The 17,639-nt window shown below is 41.0% G+C and overlaps 1 protein-coding gene across 1 annotated transcript; it reads left to right on the top strand.

The window, feature by feature from the left end:
- The first annotated feature begins 1,428 nt into the window (after window positions 1-1,428).
- Window positions 1,429-5,483, top strand: LOC149255075 (disease resistance protein Roq1-like). Its single transcript, XM_089454944.1, has 4 exons — window positions 1,429-2,425; window positions 2,551-3,631; window positions 3,717-4,079; window positions 4,173-5,483. The coding sequence occupies exons 1-4, from the start codon at window positions 1,920-1,922 to the stop codon at window positions 5,481-5,483; spliced, it is 3,261 nt and encodes a 1,086-aa protein (XP_089311070.1). The 5' UTR covers window positions 1,429-1,919.
- Window positions 5,484-17,639: the final 12,156 nt, after the last annotated feature.

The raw sequence follows: 17,639 nt of genomic DNA, 5'->3' as shown, positions 1-17,639 counted from the left end.
GCCCTTTCAACTTCATTACTGAAAAATAGACTCTATTGGGCTCTTGGATATTCTCATACTCATGGTATCACTTGAGTTCTCCTATATGAAAGTCTATGTTTTCATATTGTCATTGTATCAAAAAGCTTTCACCCTTGCATTAAGTATATCCTTCATAAATAAGATCAAATGATTGATTAAGTCACTTTCATCAACATTTTGTTAGTCCTCCATCTCATCCTTTACTTCTATGTCTAATATAGCTCCAACATCTCCAATTTGTTTATTCTCTAGTTCTTCAATTTACCTTCTCAATTCCTCCGATTCATTGTTCCTAACACCTTCTCAACCTAATTCTCTTTGCAACAATACCCTTAAGAGTTTTCTTAAATCCTCAACTGAAATACCATTCACAAGCCTTTCTCTCAACATTACCTGCGAACACTTATATTTAAATAGACCTTTGTTTGGTACCTAATCTCTACCAAAATGCTATCTAAAATCTACCCAAAAACCTATTATATTAAGGATACAATACACCTTAAAATCGATTCAATACACCTTAAAAACCCTAATATAAAAATATTTTAACTTCTTGTCATCCAAATATTATTTTCTTACATAAAATAAACATATACATGCCGCATCTTATACCCATCTATCATAACAAACAGTTAGTCATGACCTCTGCCGAACAAACAAATCTCTCACACCCTTCATGAAAATGCTCTCCTGAAACCCACCCAAAATTTTGATTACATAGTTTGATGGGATTACCGACTCTTACATTGGTTGGCCAATACACATAAAGTCATGATGGCCAATACACATAAAGTCATGACTTTGCTATCATGGCGAAAGTTCCAAGCATTCTAAAGTTTTCTTGTCTTATCAAATTGAAAACTTTTTTTTACTACAAAACATTAAATAACATTTAGCCTTATGCTTATTGACCATCCAAGCACATGTATGTCACTGTAGGCCATGTCGATGGTTGTTGGCCATGTGCAACCGATGATGTCCCCACTCTGCGGTGCGCATGTGGTGGAAATTGGAATCTATTGTTTTTGCTGAGGTGCATATTCGAGAGTGGATATGAGAAAGACAACTCATAAGCAGCACCAATGAAAACTAAATAATAATATAATTATTTTAAAAACCTTTCCAAATAAACATAGTCCAATATGCGTTTGAACTCTTTCTCCACTTTCTTAGTTCACCACGAGGGCCCCAAGGGATGGAAATAATCCTTGTATTCAGACCTGTGGACACAATTTCGAAGAAATTTCCTGGCACTGGAAGGTTGATTAATCCTCGTATTCAGACCTGTGGACACAATTTCCAAGAAATTTCCTGGCACTGGAAGGTTGATTAATCCTCGTATTCAGACCTGTGGACACAATTTCCAAGAAATTTCATGGCACTGGAAGATTGATTAATCCTTGTACTCAGACCTGTGGACACAATTTCCAAGAAATTTCCTGGCACTGGAAGGTTGATTAATCCTTGTATTCAGACCTGTGGACACAATTTCCAGGAAATTTCCTGGCACTGGAAACCTCTGGACATATTTCCACAAAATTTCCTACCACTGGAAAACTCTGGACATAATTTCCAGGAAATTGACTTTGACAATGTCGGTCAATATACGAGGGCCTTTACACTGCGCAGCGTTAGATGTACGAAATTTCCAGGGGTGGAATATTTAATTATTGGCCTTGTCATTTCATGATCGTGGACGGAGATTTGGTAAATTCTTCATCTGAGACGAAGCATAATTTCCACAAAATTTACAAGGCGTCTCGCCATTTTAATCCACCCGCCTGCGCTTCAATCATCTCATTGAGCTCCGCGATCTGATCTATCTGCCTGCTTATTTTCTGTCTGTCATTTTAACCATTCATTAGCCTGTCTATCCATTCATCGCAATTCTCATTCAAATGGCACAAACCGCTCCCCAACACAATGACAGTGCTGCTTCTTCCTCTTCTCCATCGACCTCTTATGAGGTATTCATCAATCACAGAGGTCCGGATGTGAAGACGACATTCGCCAGTCATCTCTACAAACGTCTTACATCGTTTGGATTGCGAGTGTTTTTGGACAAACCAGAATTGGAAGAGGGGCGCACCTTTCCCTCTCAGATAGAATCCGCAATTCAAAGTGCCGCTATTCACATAGCGGTTTTTTCTCCCACTTATGCGAACTCTCAATGGTGTCTGGATGAGCTCATCGGCATGATAAGCACGGGGGCCACTATTCTTCCTGTGTTTTACAACATGGAGCCTTCGGAGCTCCGCAGGACGGGGAAAGATGGAACGTATGCTGAAGCCCTGCGGAAGCACGAAGAAAAAAATCGATACGACTCAGAGACCATTCAGAAGTGGAGAGAAGCTCTCTCCACTGCTGCAAACATAAGTGGTTTCGAGTTAAAGCAGTTCAATGGGTAAGAATCTCAAACTGACCACCTCCCTCCCTCTTCCGATCTTCTCCGATCTAGGTATGCATTGTTAGGCATGCGACATTTTATATAAGTGCCTTTTACCAGTTGTTTTATTCTCTGATATTCAGGGACGAGGGAGAACTGTTGGAAGCGGTCGTGCTGCGCGTGTTGAAACATGTTGACAAAACACCATTGAAATTTGTGGCCGAACGTCCAACAGGCTTGGTGGCAAAGTTGAAGGAATTTGAAACCAAAGTTCTGGAGCAGCAGAAGGGCAACGTTGTGGGGATTGTGGGTCAAGGCGGTGTTGGAAAGACAACACTGGCCAAACAGTACTTCAGCGAGAGGAGATGGCGTTACAGTAGATCGTGTTTTTTATATGACGTCAGAGAAAACGATGCCAATGGTTCTCTACATTCTTTGCAGAGGAAACTACTGAAGGAGTTGACTGGATTGGACCTGCCAATAGACAACATTCATGAAGGTATAGAGAAGCTTTTAAAGCATCTATCCTCCTCTTATAACTTTCTTATAATTTTAGATGATGTAGATCATGCTCGACAGCTGCAACCGTTTTCCCCAATAAAAGATATTCTTAGCTCCAATAGCTTGATTTTGATCACCTCTCGTGACAAGAAAATCTTCAAAATAGCAAAAATCGCAGAGACATCAGTCTACGAGCTAAAGGGGCTGCCTTTACTGCACTCCAAAAAGCTCTTCTGCTATCATGCCTTCAATCAGCCAAATCCTCTACCAGAATTCGCAGATCTGGTAGATGGCTTTTTGAGAGCCTGCGATGGCTTGCCATTGTCCTTGAAAGTTTTTGGCGCGCTTCTTTTTGGTGAAGACAGATCTTACTGGCAAGACAAATTAAATCGACTAAACCACATATTACCTACTACCGAGATATATGAGCGACTTAAAATCAGTTATGACTCGCTCAGTTCAAAGGATCAAGAAATATTCTTAGATATTGCTTGCTTCTTCACTGGAAAAGACATAGATACTGTAATAAAAATCTGTGGTTCAGATGAGCAGCTTCTAAATCTAAAGAATAAGTGTCTCTTGGAACTTGATGTTGAAAATAAGGTAAAAATGCATGATCAAATCCGAGATATGGGAAGACATATTGCGGAGGAAGCGACTCCTCGACGTTTTTGGCATCAGACGCCCAACAACATCGATCATTTGTTGGAGCTATCCTCATGTGTAAGTGCTGCAATCATTCAAACTTTTGTTTAAAGATGAATACTTAAGAAAGAAAAACCTTTGTATAATTTTAATGAATGAACAGGGAAACATCGAAGTTCGCGGAATTATGATGGATGGTCCCCTCAATTTCAATGAAGACAATACTCGCTTGCTGATGAGTGAGATGTCATGGTACAGAAGATGGGGTCCTGAGTTGTTTGGGAACTATCTGAGGCGTCTTTTAGATAATTTCCGTTCTTGTGGCATTTTGAATTTGCAACTTGTCTCGGCTGAAGGTGATTATTTGGAACGGATACTGAGGAGGGCCCGAGCACCACAGCTCCAGTGGATCCGCTGGTATAAGTGTACACACTATTCCCTACCTTCCTGTATTCCCATGGAGAATTTAAAAGTTTTGGAAGTGGAAGGAAATAAATTAAGAACATTGTGGGAACGTGAATCTCAGGTATGTTTTTTTTTCCCTTCAGCGTTCCACTTTATTTTCCAAGTGAAAATCATCGCGCACGTTTTTCTGATAGTTGAAACACAAACACTGCAGGTGCCTCGCCAGTTGCGAAAGCTGTGTATCTGCGCTCCGCTTTGTCGCTTTCCCAAGTCCATAATGCAGGTGAAGAACTTGGTAGAGATTGACATAAGGCATGCAGCATTCAAAACTTTGCCGGAAGAACTATGTGATGTGCATTCCTTGGAACACTTAGTGTTAAGAAACTGTACAGAAATTATCTCACTTCCTGATTCACTGGTAAATCTAGCAAACCTCCAGAAAATAGATTTGACAAATGCTTCCAGTTTGCAGATGCTTCCAAGTTCTTTTGGGAACCTTGCTGGACTGCAATCCCTATTTCTGAGAGGTTGCTCAAATTTGACCGTCTTGCCCGATTCCTTTGGACTGTTGACTCAGTTGGGAGGTTTGTGTATAGAGGATTGCCCGGGGTTGCAATGCTTGCCCGATTCCTTTGGACAGTTGACTCAGTTGACATTTTTGACGATAAAGGATTGCCCGGGGTTGAAATGCTTGCCCGATTCCTTTGGACTGTTGACTCAGTTGAGATACTTGTGCATAAGTAGATGCCCGGGGTTGAAATGCTTGCCCGATTCCTTTGGACTGTTGACTCAGTTGGGAGCCTTGAGCATAAGTAGATGCCCGGGGTTGAAATGCTTGCCCGATTCGTTTGGACTGTTGACTCAGTTGAGATCCTGGGGCATAAGTAGATGCCCGGGGTTGAAATGCTTGCCCGATTCCTTTGGACCGTTGACTCAGTTGACATACTTGACCATAATCAGATGTGGGATAGAATACTTACCTCAAAAAATGATGAAAAATCTCAGATTGTTAGAGGTAAATGAGTGTCCACTGCGCGAGCTTCCATTTAGAAGGGTTGAAGGAGAAGCAGAAACAGAGTTGAATACATTGGACAAATGCGCGTTTCATGGAGCTATTTGCCCAAATCTTCAAGGTTTTTGCCCTAACCTTGAGTATCTTCGGTTATTTGATTGTAAGGAATTGAGGAAAATTGGAAGGCTCTGTGGTCTGCCAAAACTTAAATCTCTCTGGTTTCGTGGGTGTGAAAACATAGAGGAGATCTCAGGTGCTGAAGCCTTGATATCATTGGAGGAATTGTCTGTTAAAGGATGTGCAAAGATCGAGACAATAGAAGGGTTGGGGCAGCTTACAGATCTTAAATCCGTAACTCTTTATGATTGCCCTGAGATACGGGAGCTGCCAGGTGTGGAACATGGAAGGTGGAACTTTAGTTTTCTGGGTAACTGTCCAAAACTGAAATTTTCTCAGTCGTCTGATGTTTTAGATGTTCAGATTACAGAAAATTCAGGTACCAATAGGATTTGAGAAGGATAATCATCTTTGTGTATCGAGAAGTGTGTAAATTAAAGTAAAAAGTTTTATGAATTTGACAATCCTTTGCCATAGATTTAGTCGTAGATGGAGGAGGCTTTATAATCCCGAAAATTCTGGTTTGCACGATTAATTCGGAAGAATAGAATGTTTAAAAATATAGAGTATTATGTTTGTTAATATAAGTAAAACGCATAATATTTGTTTATAACTCAATTATTTAATTTAAAAAGAATATTATATTAACCAGAGTTAGTTTTATATATATAAAAGATTAGTATAAGTAAAATAATATAATAAAATAGGTGATATTAATTATTACTAAATATTAATAATTACTAATAAACAATAAAACATTTAGAAATTACTAATAAATATAAAAATAATTTGTATAAATAATCACAATAACATGTTAAAATGAAAAAGTTATAAATATTATTTAATATATATTATTAATATAGATGGTAACAATTAAACAATTTTATTTTATTGATAATATTTTAAATCCAAAATCATTTATATAATAACCATTTAATATGATGAGCAATGTATATTGTTGGTTGAATATATTCTCAACACACGTGCAGTAAGCCCTAGAGCAATGTTATTTTCATTCAAAGGATTATATTTATTATTAGCTTTCATATTCATTCTTTTCATAAAATAATTCTATTATTTATGTTTACTGTTGTTTGATAACATAACCCTAGCTAGAAATAAAACCCTAATTTGCCCTACTATATCACAAAAAACTAGACTTACCAAATGGGAAAAATAAAAGGATATGTTCATACAAATATGCTCCTGCAGCAACCAAACTGAAATGTTTGCTGACCTTGACCTACTCATCATCCAACCTACTGATCATCCCACCAGAAATACCCTAACCAGTGATCGGAATCCCTAGACACAATCATTAGAGAGTAAATTTAAAGTGTCTTCAAATAACTATCACCATAGGCAAGAAACTTTTAGTAGAAATTTAAGCTAAGATAGAAATATAAGAAAATATCATAACTTACCACTTTTATTTAATTCATAAATCTTCATATGGATTAAATTGTCTTTTACATAGAATCCCGGGAAAGCAATAAAACTCGGGCCAAACAGTACCACATAATGCATACATCTAAGCCGTGGAAAATCTTCTCAACATGACCCAAACAACTTTGATCTTGTGAGAAACTGAGAAATCTAACCAAAAAAGCTAACAAAAGTAAAGAAGAAATATTACCCTCACCTAGTTGCCATGTCACCTCTTCAATACATTTCTCCAGTTTGTTCTTTTCTTCCTTTAATGCCCTAGTTTCCCTAGTAGTCTGCAAGAAGAGAATCTCTTAGTTAAAAGAAAAAATTCGTTACCTTGACTTACTGTAGAAGCATGTGAAAGGAAATTTTCCCAAAGCATGACATTGTGTGGATGAATCGAGATAAACATAACCTTAATACCAAAATCAATTGACAATGCAACTTGTCTCTTCTTATCAGATAACAAGACACTAATATATACAATAAAAAATAAATATGTCTATGATAATAATTGAAGCATGTGTTCAAAATATAAATATTTATGTTTGAAAATTCAAAACAAGATGAAATCTTCACATACATTTTTTTAAAGGAGACAAGATAGAAAAGGATGTGATAAGAAGCTCACCATCTTAAGTTTTTTAAGCTCCTTTCTTGCAACCCTTGATCTCCAAACACATTGTAAATCAAGTGTTGCTTGCTTCTTCTTCTTATAAGATGCATGAGCTTTGTATGCACACCATTTTGCCTAAAAAATACATTAATATTTATGTTATCTAAATATTAAGTTTGAGTGATAAAAGGCAGACAATATCTCTCACATTTTGTAATCTCATCATTCCTCCAACTCTATCCATGCCACATTGAACCTATTTTTGAAGCTAACAAGCAACAAAACGTAAATTCAAAAAGTCAAGCTTTTGTCTCCTTCATTTGAAAAGCCATACACAACTTTCTCCATATATTAATTTAGCTCATATTGTGTTCTCAAGTAAAATGTATTTTATTTCAATTTTTAAAATAACAACCGTCAATTAGCAATTGTTTGCATATAATTACTACAAGATAATGACATACCTGGATAATAATTTCACCTTTACTTTGTTGACAAAATCAATATTCATTAGGAGCATCCATTGCTCAAAATCCTGTCTGGACAATAATAGCCGACAACCAATGTTTAACATTCTCATGGCTTGATGTCCACGCAATATTTTTTTTGTATTTGTATTGCATCAAACTCCCTCTTCATGTGTTCATAAATCTTAAGTGCAAGCTTACCTACATGTTGGAATTTCTAAGTCTAACACGTCAGAAATTATTCCTGCATTATCTGGTTTATTTCACCTACTTGTTTATTTCTTAACAAGTTATTTAACCATATAAATATTGAAAATAAACACAAATGCAGACTAAACCATCTACAGATCATCAACTGAAATAATAGACAAAGACACAAGGGACACCATTATTTTTGGACAATCATCTAAGGAAAAACCTAACTTGGGAAAATCGGTGCAACAGTTTTGAGGGTTTTATTATTAAGAAACTTTCTTGAGTACAACTACGGTGCCAAACCAGCTCACCCTACAGAGATATCTATCTAGCAGTAATACCTCTCTTCGGAATCAAATATTCTGCGCCACAAAATTCCTTCCCATGGTTCTTTGAGGCTTTGTGTTAGCCCTCCTGGCATTTGCATAGCTTTGAAACCCCCTAAATCAACCCTCTACTGCTCTGCACTGGCTCTCTGGCCTGCTATGTCACCCACGCAGGCCCTGCTAGCCTCTGTGCTAGATCTCTGGCCTTCTGTGTCACCCACACAGGCCCTGCTAGCCTCTGCGCAGTCTCTCTGAGCCTCTGTGTGGCTCCTTCTAGCTCTGCGTAGCCTCCTTAGTCACTACATTGGCCCTCTTGTACTATCTTTGCCTCTCTGCTGTGCACTCACTGCCCCTAACTGCAAATTCGATCACTTGTTCAAAACTTCTCAGTAAACCCCCCTCCATAAAATCGAACTGACTGATCAATCTTGGTGTATCTCCAACTGACCCTCAAGCCTCCTCTTATAGTTTTCATGTTGAGTCTTCAACGACTGAGATTAATTCCCTAATCAATGGCTAAGATTAGATTTGGATTGATCCATGTCATTTAGAACATTATCACCCAGTTTTATATTAATACCCATTAAGATTTTAATTTTCCAAATTTTAGACTTAGGAACCCCATTAAAAATATTAATTATTTTAATATCTCTCTAACCGGGTGGAATTTCCCCAAACCGTTTCTAGGTCTTGGAGATCTCATGTGCTTTAGCCTCTCCACCAATTTTGATGGTTAGATCACATCCGATGCTACCCCAAATAAACACTCTCTCTTAGCGAGGAATGTGTTATAGTAATGCTCCACCACTGAACATCACCCTGATCATCCGACACTAGTACCTGTGCTAATGCTTGGTCTGCTACCCAACATCCTCTTCATTACTGCCTCTTGTACTGTTTCCCATGGCTCTGCCACTACCACTGCTACATCTATACAGTAGCTCCCTCTGCATCCATGTTGTTGCTGGTCCTTCCTCCCAACACTACATCTGCACTGCAGTTCTCTCTCTTCATGTTGCATCGTGTTGCCCATAGAACTCCACTGCTACTACTACATTGCAACTCAATTACTGAGATGTAAGTAATTGATCTACCCAACTACTGACATCCTTGTTAGGCTAGAAGCCCCCAATGCTGAAGCTACCTCTGCTACTATCACGTGGTCCCTCTGTTGCCTCTATGTTGTTGCAACATCTATGAGCCTCTCGCATTGATGCAACCACTTTTGTGCCTTTCTGCACTGCTGCAACCACCTTTGTTCCTCTCACAGTGCTGCAACCCTCACTGCGCTGCCAGAGACCATTACACTCTAGCACTGCCCTGTCGCTCCATCTGCATCTTTCTTCTACTGACATCTGTCATCCTGCTACTATCTCTCGGGGCTCCCGTAGCCAAATATGATCCAAGAGCTTGGGTACCTCAATGATCCTTCCCCTCATCTTCTATAGTTCTCCTGACTGCAGCTCGATGTCTCCCCACCTCTTCTCTAGAGGTGCACGAGCACTCATGGCACAGTCATCATCCGTCTCGACTTCTTTCTCCGCCTTAGTTGGAGTTGTCTTAGAGCCAGAAGCCTCTCCCTTATTCTTCTTCCTGGGACACTGGGTTTCATAATGACCTAGCCCCCCACAATGGAAGCACTTACCTTGGAGATGTCCTTCTTCTTCCTCTTCCCCTATTCTCCCGCAGATGCCAGAGCCGCATCCTCCTCCTCCTCTTTCTTTATTCGACCTCCTTTGCTACTACTCCCTGCCTTAGTCAGTTGTTTGATCTCTTCTTGGCGAAGATCTACCCACATCTCTTCCCATCCTGGAAGAGTCGCTTTGCCCAAAATGCTTTGGAAAATGTCTCCCAATCCTCGGAGACTGCATTCAGGGTGGTCTTCACCATGAACTCTTGATCTAGCGTAGCCCCTATGGAAGTAAGTTGGTCTCGAATCTCCTGCAACCTCCTGAGGTATAGATATATCTGCTCCCCCTTCTGCATTTGAAGCGACCACAATTGATTATCCAGTAGCATCTTCCTCTGCACAGATGTGCCCTGATACAATGTCGTCAAAGTGTCCCACGTCTCCTTTACCATATTCTTCTCAGCAATATGCTAAACTACATGATCCTTAACCCCATCAAGGATTATGCACTTTGCCTTTTCCATTGCATCCTCATACCTTTCATTATTAGCTGGGTCGACTGGGATAGCCACGGTTCTCAAGGCGAAGCCCTTGATGCGATGTTTATCCAGAATAGACAGGATCCTGGCCTTCCAGATGACAAAGTTGGAGGTCCCATCCAACATGTCCTAATCCTTTAGTCTGTTCATTGCCATCTCCGCTCTTCTCCTCGACTCCCTCTAAGTCTCGACTTCCCTCCTGGAATTTCTCTCCTAGGCTCCCTCTGAGTCTCGATTTCCCTCTTGGAAATCCTCCTGCCAACTGTCGAACTGCTCCTCTCCGATCCTCTATGCACCTGCAACACGGATCTATATTTCTTAGCTAGAAATCCCTCAAGGCAATGACTCCCTCTACCTTGGTTCTATCTTGTTGGACATTGTTCTTCTTCGACATCAAAAACATCCCATGTTGTGGGGAAAAATGCCTATGCAGGACGATCCTATCCACCTAAGGTGTGACAGTACCTTAGCAACAAACGAATACAGCTACTTCGGTTTCTTCCTTTGTGAAATATGAAAGAGAGGAGATTGGTAGACTTACCGTTATCTTCCGGTTGTCCCTCGATCTAGATCCTCTCCTCTTTGTGTGTCCACAGCTACTCGCCTCCTCGCTTGCTCAAGAGAACAGCTACTTGATTCCCACGAGATCACAAGAGAACAACTACCTGTGACAAGAGAACAACTACTTGCGAACAACACAAATGCAAATATACATATTCATAAATGATTCAGGATTAGAAGTAAATCAAATACACTAATGCAAATCATACAATAAACACCAGCATATAGGAAAGAACCAAGAAGCTTTATTGATTGATAAACAAGGTTCAGGAAGAGATACAACCCATAGGGTTCCAACCCAGCATCTCCTTCCCAGCAGAATGGAATTCCTTCTTCAGCCCCTTTCAAAGCATAAACACCCAATGATCTAACCACAATCCAACAACAATTCTTTGCAATCACAATATTCCAGCCTCCTTGACCTCATGGAGAGAGATCTATATATAGGAGTTTTGGGAAGAGGATGAGTCAGCTTGAGAAGTGACTAGTGTCCTCTCCCACTTCAGTTCTTGAGTCCACTTGGAGGTTCTTGCTTCCACTTGGAGATTTGGAACCTCTTACTCATCACCAGTCGAATTCCCTGACCCAAGTGTCATTTTGGAAGCTTCCTGGGCATTGACACCTTGAGAAATGAGTTTGCCACTTGTCCAGTTACGCTCAGCGCAGGTAGCCTTCTTTGCAGTTGACATTCAACGCAGGTAGACAGTGGAGCAGTTGACATTCAGCGCAGATGCTCAGTGGAGCAGTTGACATGATCCAGAAATGGCCTGTTTTTGAGTGTTTTCAGGTGGAGAACTTTAGTGAATTGCTGTGATTTGCTGGCCTTGTTCCTCTAGGGGTAGGAAAAACATGTTTAGGGACTTTGGATCCCTTAATTATTGGCATTTCATGCTCAGTGATGCAAGGCACAGAAATGTCTATAACAGTTGCCCCCTAAAGTATAAGGCCGTTTATCGGGTGAAATGCTTTATCCAGGGGAGTCCGAAGTTCATCCATTTGCTGGGAGGAGACCTGTAATAAGATACAATACAATACATTATGATTCATTCTGCTTTCATGATCTAGCTGAGGCGGGCATTCCCATGCTCAGCTTTATAAATACATTTTGGTACATAGAACAGACAATTGTCTGATGGTAGACTGATAGTTCTGGCGAAACTATCATCCTTTGAGAAGGATGATCATCTGCTGCAATGATGTACATGTCAAATGTCTTTATTTTCCTGAATATATATCGCAGCCCGGATGGATGAAACTAGATCCGTGGTCTTCCAACTCGTTCGATCTTCACTCTAAGTATAAGTCGATCCATGTGAGAATTGTGCTGAAGTCGAACATGGAAAGACATCGCTTGATTACCGGTCAATGATGTAAACCGTTAACAAGCGCGAGAGGAATCACCGATAATGATAATGACCCTCAAGGTACTGCAGTACAATTCACGTGGTGTGAATAAAGGAATTGGCGTCGAACACGACGCAAAATCTTCTGGTCGAAGGTCATTGAGGTATACCTGTCGCCGGAAGTGAGAAACTTGCCATTGAGGCATGCAAGCTTCAAAGTACTGAAGGGGTTGTTCCTAGATCAACTTCTTGGATAATGAGCTGATGTCGACAAGAAGCGATCCGTCAAAGGAGGGCCTTAATGAATCCCACATCAGTGACACGGAACGGAGCTAATGATTTTAGTGGAGGTGAAAACAATCTGTGACAGATGATTCAGGGTGGCGGTCATGAATGGATGAAGGATAATGTATGGCAGTGGATGGGACCTGGTTGACTCTTTCTGAATGACTTCTCTTGAACATATGGCGACACTGATGCGATGGATCGGTAGCATTACCCCAAGTATGGATGGTTGGCAAGACCATGGTGATGTGACCGGTGAATGAAACAACCCAACCCGATTGTGGTACGGAGGAAAAGTGTCATGTTCAAGAGCGACCTGCTACCATCAAAGACTTCTTGATTTTTTCCCAATTTTTCCCCAGTAATTGCTGACCAGTACCTCTTTATTTTTGTCAAGCTTGAGGAGGATAACATATGCTTGTTTTATAACTTGCCCTTCGGGAAAGCCCATCGCTATGTTTTAACGAGCCTAGCGATAGTGAAACTCGTTCTCGTCTAAAGACAAGTTTGTCGCTATTTAGTGATTTTAACGAGTCTAACGACAAGGAAAACTTGGCCCTTTTCATTTTTAGAGAGTCTGAAAATGTACATAAAGTTAACTCCACAATTCCTTTTTCATCATCTAATCCCTTAAGTCCGAAAAAGTATAAAACAATACAGAAGGGATGAGTTTTCGATAGTTTTAACGAGCCGAACAAAACAAGCGCTCGATCTTTTTGTGCAATAATCCCTCAGGTCCAAAAAGATTAAAATCTAGAGGAGGGATAGCTCTTCCAATTGTTTAACGAGCTGGAAGGCCAAAACTCGGCAATCTTTTCATATTTTACGAGTCAGTTGAAAAGAGCTTAAAGAAGACTCGTCTTTTGAGGAACGAGTGATGAACAGGGATAGCAGCTGATTCCAGGTACAGGTTGGAATTTTCCAATCACGGCAGTGTCACAAGGATGGCTAGGTGAAATCACTCTTCGCTGCTGTTCCTCAAAATGGGTAAACAATCATATGGAGGTAAATGATCGGCCAAATGAACGGTGGAGGTGACGGTGCACAAAACACGACCAAGGTCTTTTTATGGTTGATCAGGTTACATTCTTAATGGTTATTTACCGGGATGGGTTCATTTTTTAACGAGCTTGAATGCGCCAAAACACTGCTCAATCTTATGTTTATTTTTTAACGAGCATGAACTATGTGCTAAAACTGCTCGGATCTCGCTTTTCTATTTTTTAACGAGCATAAATTCATCGGTAAAACTGCTCGATATACCAGTCATATGATGAGAGTGTCTCAATGGAGATTGCTATTTTTTATGGAGCTTCATCCCCTTACGCTTTACTCCTCATCCTTTCTTTATGCAAGTTCGAAAATGGCTAACCCAAAAAACAGATAAATAACCGCTCTTTGCTTGCACTCCAAAAGGTTTGCATGCCCCCAGGTATAAAATACAATTTCAAGGTTTCCCTTCCTCCTTCTCACCTCTGTTTTTCTTTGGGTGTTCACAGCTACTTGTCGTCTTGCTATTTTAGTTTCAATGGGTCTATACGAGGTCACAAGATAGCAGCTACTTGTCTTCTCGTTAGTCCAACTTTCAATAGATTTTTTGCAAGATCGCAAGAGAACAGCTACTTGCGACAAGAGAGCAGCTACTTGCGACAAGAGAAGAACACTACTCAAAGACAAAACATTTGTGTTACTGAGGGGGGCTTACCTCTTTCAGGTTACCCAAAGATTGTCTCGTTAATCAAAACATTTCCTCGGCCTACCTTTTTCAGGTTACCTAAAGATTGTCTCGTTAAACAAAACACTTCCTCGGCAATGCCTACCGAAATAGACAAAGGTGAGCGACGGGTCCCGTCCTCTCACATAACTTTGACAAAAGAATCCTATTCTAGAACAACCCTCTTTCCTCCACGGACGGGGTACGGACTAGTCATATTCTCTCGCGGAAACCTACCTTATACCCAAAGTTCTCTGCCGAAGCAGACCAGGACGCATGCCCCCTGGGTTCCAGTCATATCCTCCCGGATTACTCGCGCTCATCAGGAGGACGGACCGTGGGTTGAGACACTTCTTGCATGAATAGACCATTTAGGGATGGTATATGACTATTTGGGATGTGTGATCCGGGAAACGAAAGTTGGTCCACGAGCTTGACCATTCTTCCTCCATGCGGAAAACACATTACTCTAAAGAGTGAGGAGACTATTGCTCCCATGCAATATATATATTCTCGTCCAAGGAGTAGGTTATAATCCAAGGGTCCTTGAACGACCATCACGTTCATTTGAACGGTCTTCCCTTTCAATGTTATCGGCACATTGGGGAGGATCCCTAAAGGGCGACTGGTTCCCTTATCAAAGCCTGATAGATTTCTCATTTCAGGCGAAAGCGCAGGCGAACCAAGCGCTTTCCAAGCAATAGAGGAAAGGATACTCACAGATGCCCCTTCATCAATAACTGTACCAGCCATTACCATTCTATATATTTGGACAATAATTCTGAATGGTATGCTAGCTGGCAAGCGGGGTCTGCCTAGTTGGTTCCAGTCAAAGGACACAACCAGGTTGCTTGGTGGTGGGATCGAGTAAACGGCCGGATAGCGCTCTGATGAACTTCCTTCCTGCGATAAAGGAATGGTGGCATTGCCCCCTTGATCATCAGAGTCAGTGCTGATGAAGAGAATTTGGACGGTGTCGTCTTTATTCTCCTCTGTGATAGTGTCATTCGAAGATAGAGCCTTTGAAGGCAAAACCGGGTCAACTGTCGTTTCAACCTTTAGACTTTCATCAGGTATGGGTTCAGACGGTTCATCTTCAATGACAGGTGCTTCGGCTGACCACCTGGGCGGGTCAACCAGATTCTCAACTAGCGAGGGACTTGGCAAGAGTTTTTGATATCCAGGAGGAAGATTCGCTCGTAATATCGGGCGATCTTCCAGAACTCTTTTCGCCTCATCTAAGAAGGGACAACGGTGGATGGCGTGATCGCCTTCACATAGTCTGCAGGGAAATTTAGCTTTCCCGCTCTGTCCTGGAGCTTCATTCCCACTAGTTGACGGTGAACAATCGACATGGTTATCAGAGGTCGATGCTACCGAATTGTGCAGACGGGGGGACCAGTCTCTTAGTATCCGGGGGATACATGGACAATCTCTATGGAAGTGGTCTCCCCTGCATATGACGCATGGCGATTTAGGCGTTACGAGTGTTGTGTGTGGATTTTTGTTAGATGACGCTTGTTTGCCCCCAGTCGCCTTAGGCTCCTTCTGCTTCTTTTCTTTCTTCTTCTTCTCCTTCTTCTCCTTAGGAACTCGGTTCTTTGACTGACCAGTTCCGTCAAGCGAAGAGGAAGGAGGAGAGGAAGATGAAGTGGAAGGCTGGTGGGCAACTCTTGTTTGATCTAACTGTTGACTCGACTGTTCAGGAATGGTGGCATTCTGAATGACATTGGTTGAAAAGAGCCAAACTGGTAGGCCAATTGTCAGTCCTGGAAGCGACCATGTGGCCATGTGGGGCGCACCAACATCTCCCCAAGAGGAGAAGGGACTAGGATTTCCACCAAGGGGAACTCCTTGGTTGGTGTGCTCCATCTTTTCAACCTAAAGATCAACGCGGGAATAAGGGTGATTGTTCCATTTAAAATAAATTGTTAACGACGCTTTAGACACAACTTGCTTTTTCAATTTTAAAGAGTCGAGAAAAAGCTAAAGATGACTCTAGTCTCCTTCGATGTTTTAACGAGCCCGAAGTGACAAATGCTCGGATGGACTTTTTCTGTTATAGAGTCTGAAAAAGGCCAAAAGAAACTGCTCTGGAGATCTAGGCAGAGGGTGTGCCAAACTTTTCGCAAAACCACAGAATACGTTTTACGGTACGGGTGGTCGATCTTCGTGAATGCTGTGTTCACTGCATTGCGATCAGTAGGGCGGCCGACACAGCTTCCTAAGGATAAAGGATATATGCCTATAGGGGTCTCCCAATATATACGCGACGGTACGTGGGAGCACAAGTCCGTATTAGTGCTATCGTCCCTCAGGAGGAATCACCCACCTTCTTAGAGATCGACAGTCACTACGTTTAACGACGCCGGAACATGTCTCTACCTATACCTCTATGTTGTGCGTTATGTTGCAAAGCGTTGTTAGGTTCATTCAATATATTTTAAGTTGATATTTTTTAAAGTTTGTCTTTCAGGATCACCACGAGATGTATTGGTACAAATTCCTAAATGCAGTCTAAGATGATAAGCAAACTTTATAATCTTTCAACTTTGAAAATCCTAGCTACTAAGGGAAAAGAGAGTGACTATCTTTTCTCAAAGAGCAATCAACACACTCTAATGCACTCTTCATAAATCACACATGCAATCTTATCAAAATGCAAAAAGCACAATGCAGGTGTTTGTTTTCACTTTCTTAGTATAAATGCCTACAAAGAAAGCTTTTTGTACAATTTCGAATTTGCTTTTAAATGACTGAAAACAAACAAGTTTTCTTTTTCCAAAATCAACAAGGGTAGAAGAGATTACAATCACTTTGCGATTTTTCGAAAGAAATACTTGTTTCGACACTTAAAAACGAAAAATTCAAACCAATAAGCAAAAGCAAATGATAATCAAACTATAAACAGCCAATGAACTCTCTCCTAAGATCACAATCAATCAACCAATCAGATCTGAATCAAGGCTACAGGATGACTATTTCGCTCATGCAAAGGAAAACTGTAAATGACGCCACAAACACATAAAAACACTTACAGTATTTTTGTACAAAAATGAGGCGGAATTCAAGCAAAGAAAAGGGGTTATCAGAGGTGGTACCTATGCTGGTTAAAGGCTGCAAAAACAGAGATCAAAACAGGGCAAAAGACAGCAAGGAACCCCAGCTGCACAAGGCCACACTAGTTCAGCGCAGGTGTAACACTGTCAGTTTGACATTCAGCGCAGGTAGCCTTCACGGGACCTGCGTTGAAATGCAGACTGCCTTCACAGTGTCTGCGCTGAAAGGAGAAACTCTCGTTTCTCTTGGTTTCCGGGTCATAAAATGCTCAAAAATCAACTGTTTCAGGCCAAATCAAAAACACAAGCAAGGTATAAATAGAGGGATGCTTTGAGAGGGTACTAAAGACTATCACAAAGGATCATCAAGTCATTTGTGAGTCCATTGT

This window comes from Pinus tabuliformis, chromosome 7 (assembly GCF_031772625.1).
Source record: "Pinus tabuliformis cultivar Carrire ecotype Pingquan chromosome 7, CPIR1, whole genome shotgun sequence".
Taxonomy (NCBI): domain Eukaryota; kingdom Viridiplantae; phylum Streptophyta; class Pinopsida; order Pinales; family Pinaceae; genus Pinus; species Pinus tabuliformis.
Note: the sequence above shows the minus strand (reverse complement) of the source record. Positions and strands in the feature narration are given on the sequence as shown.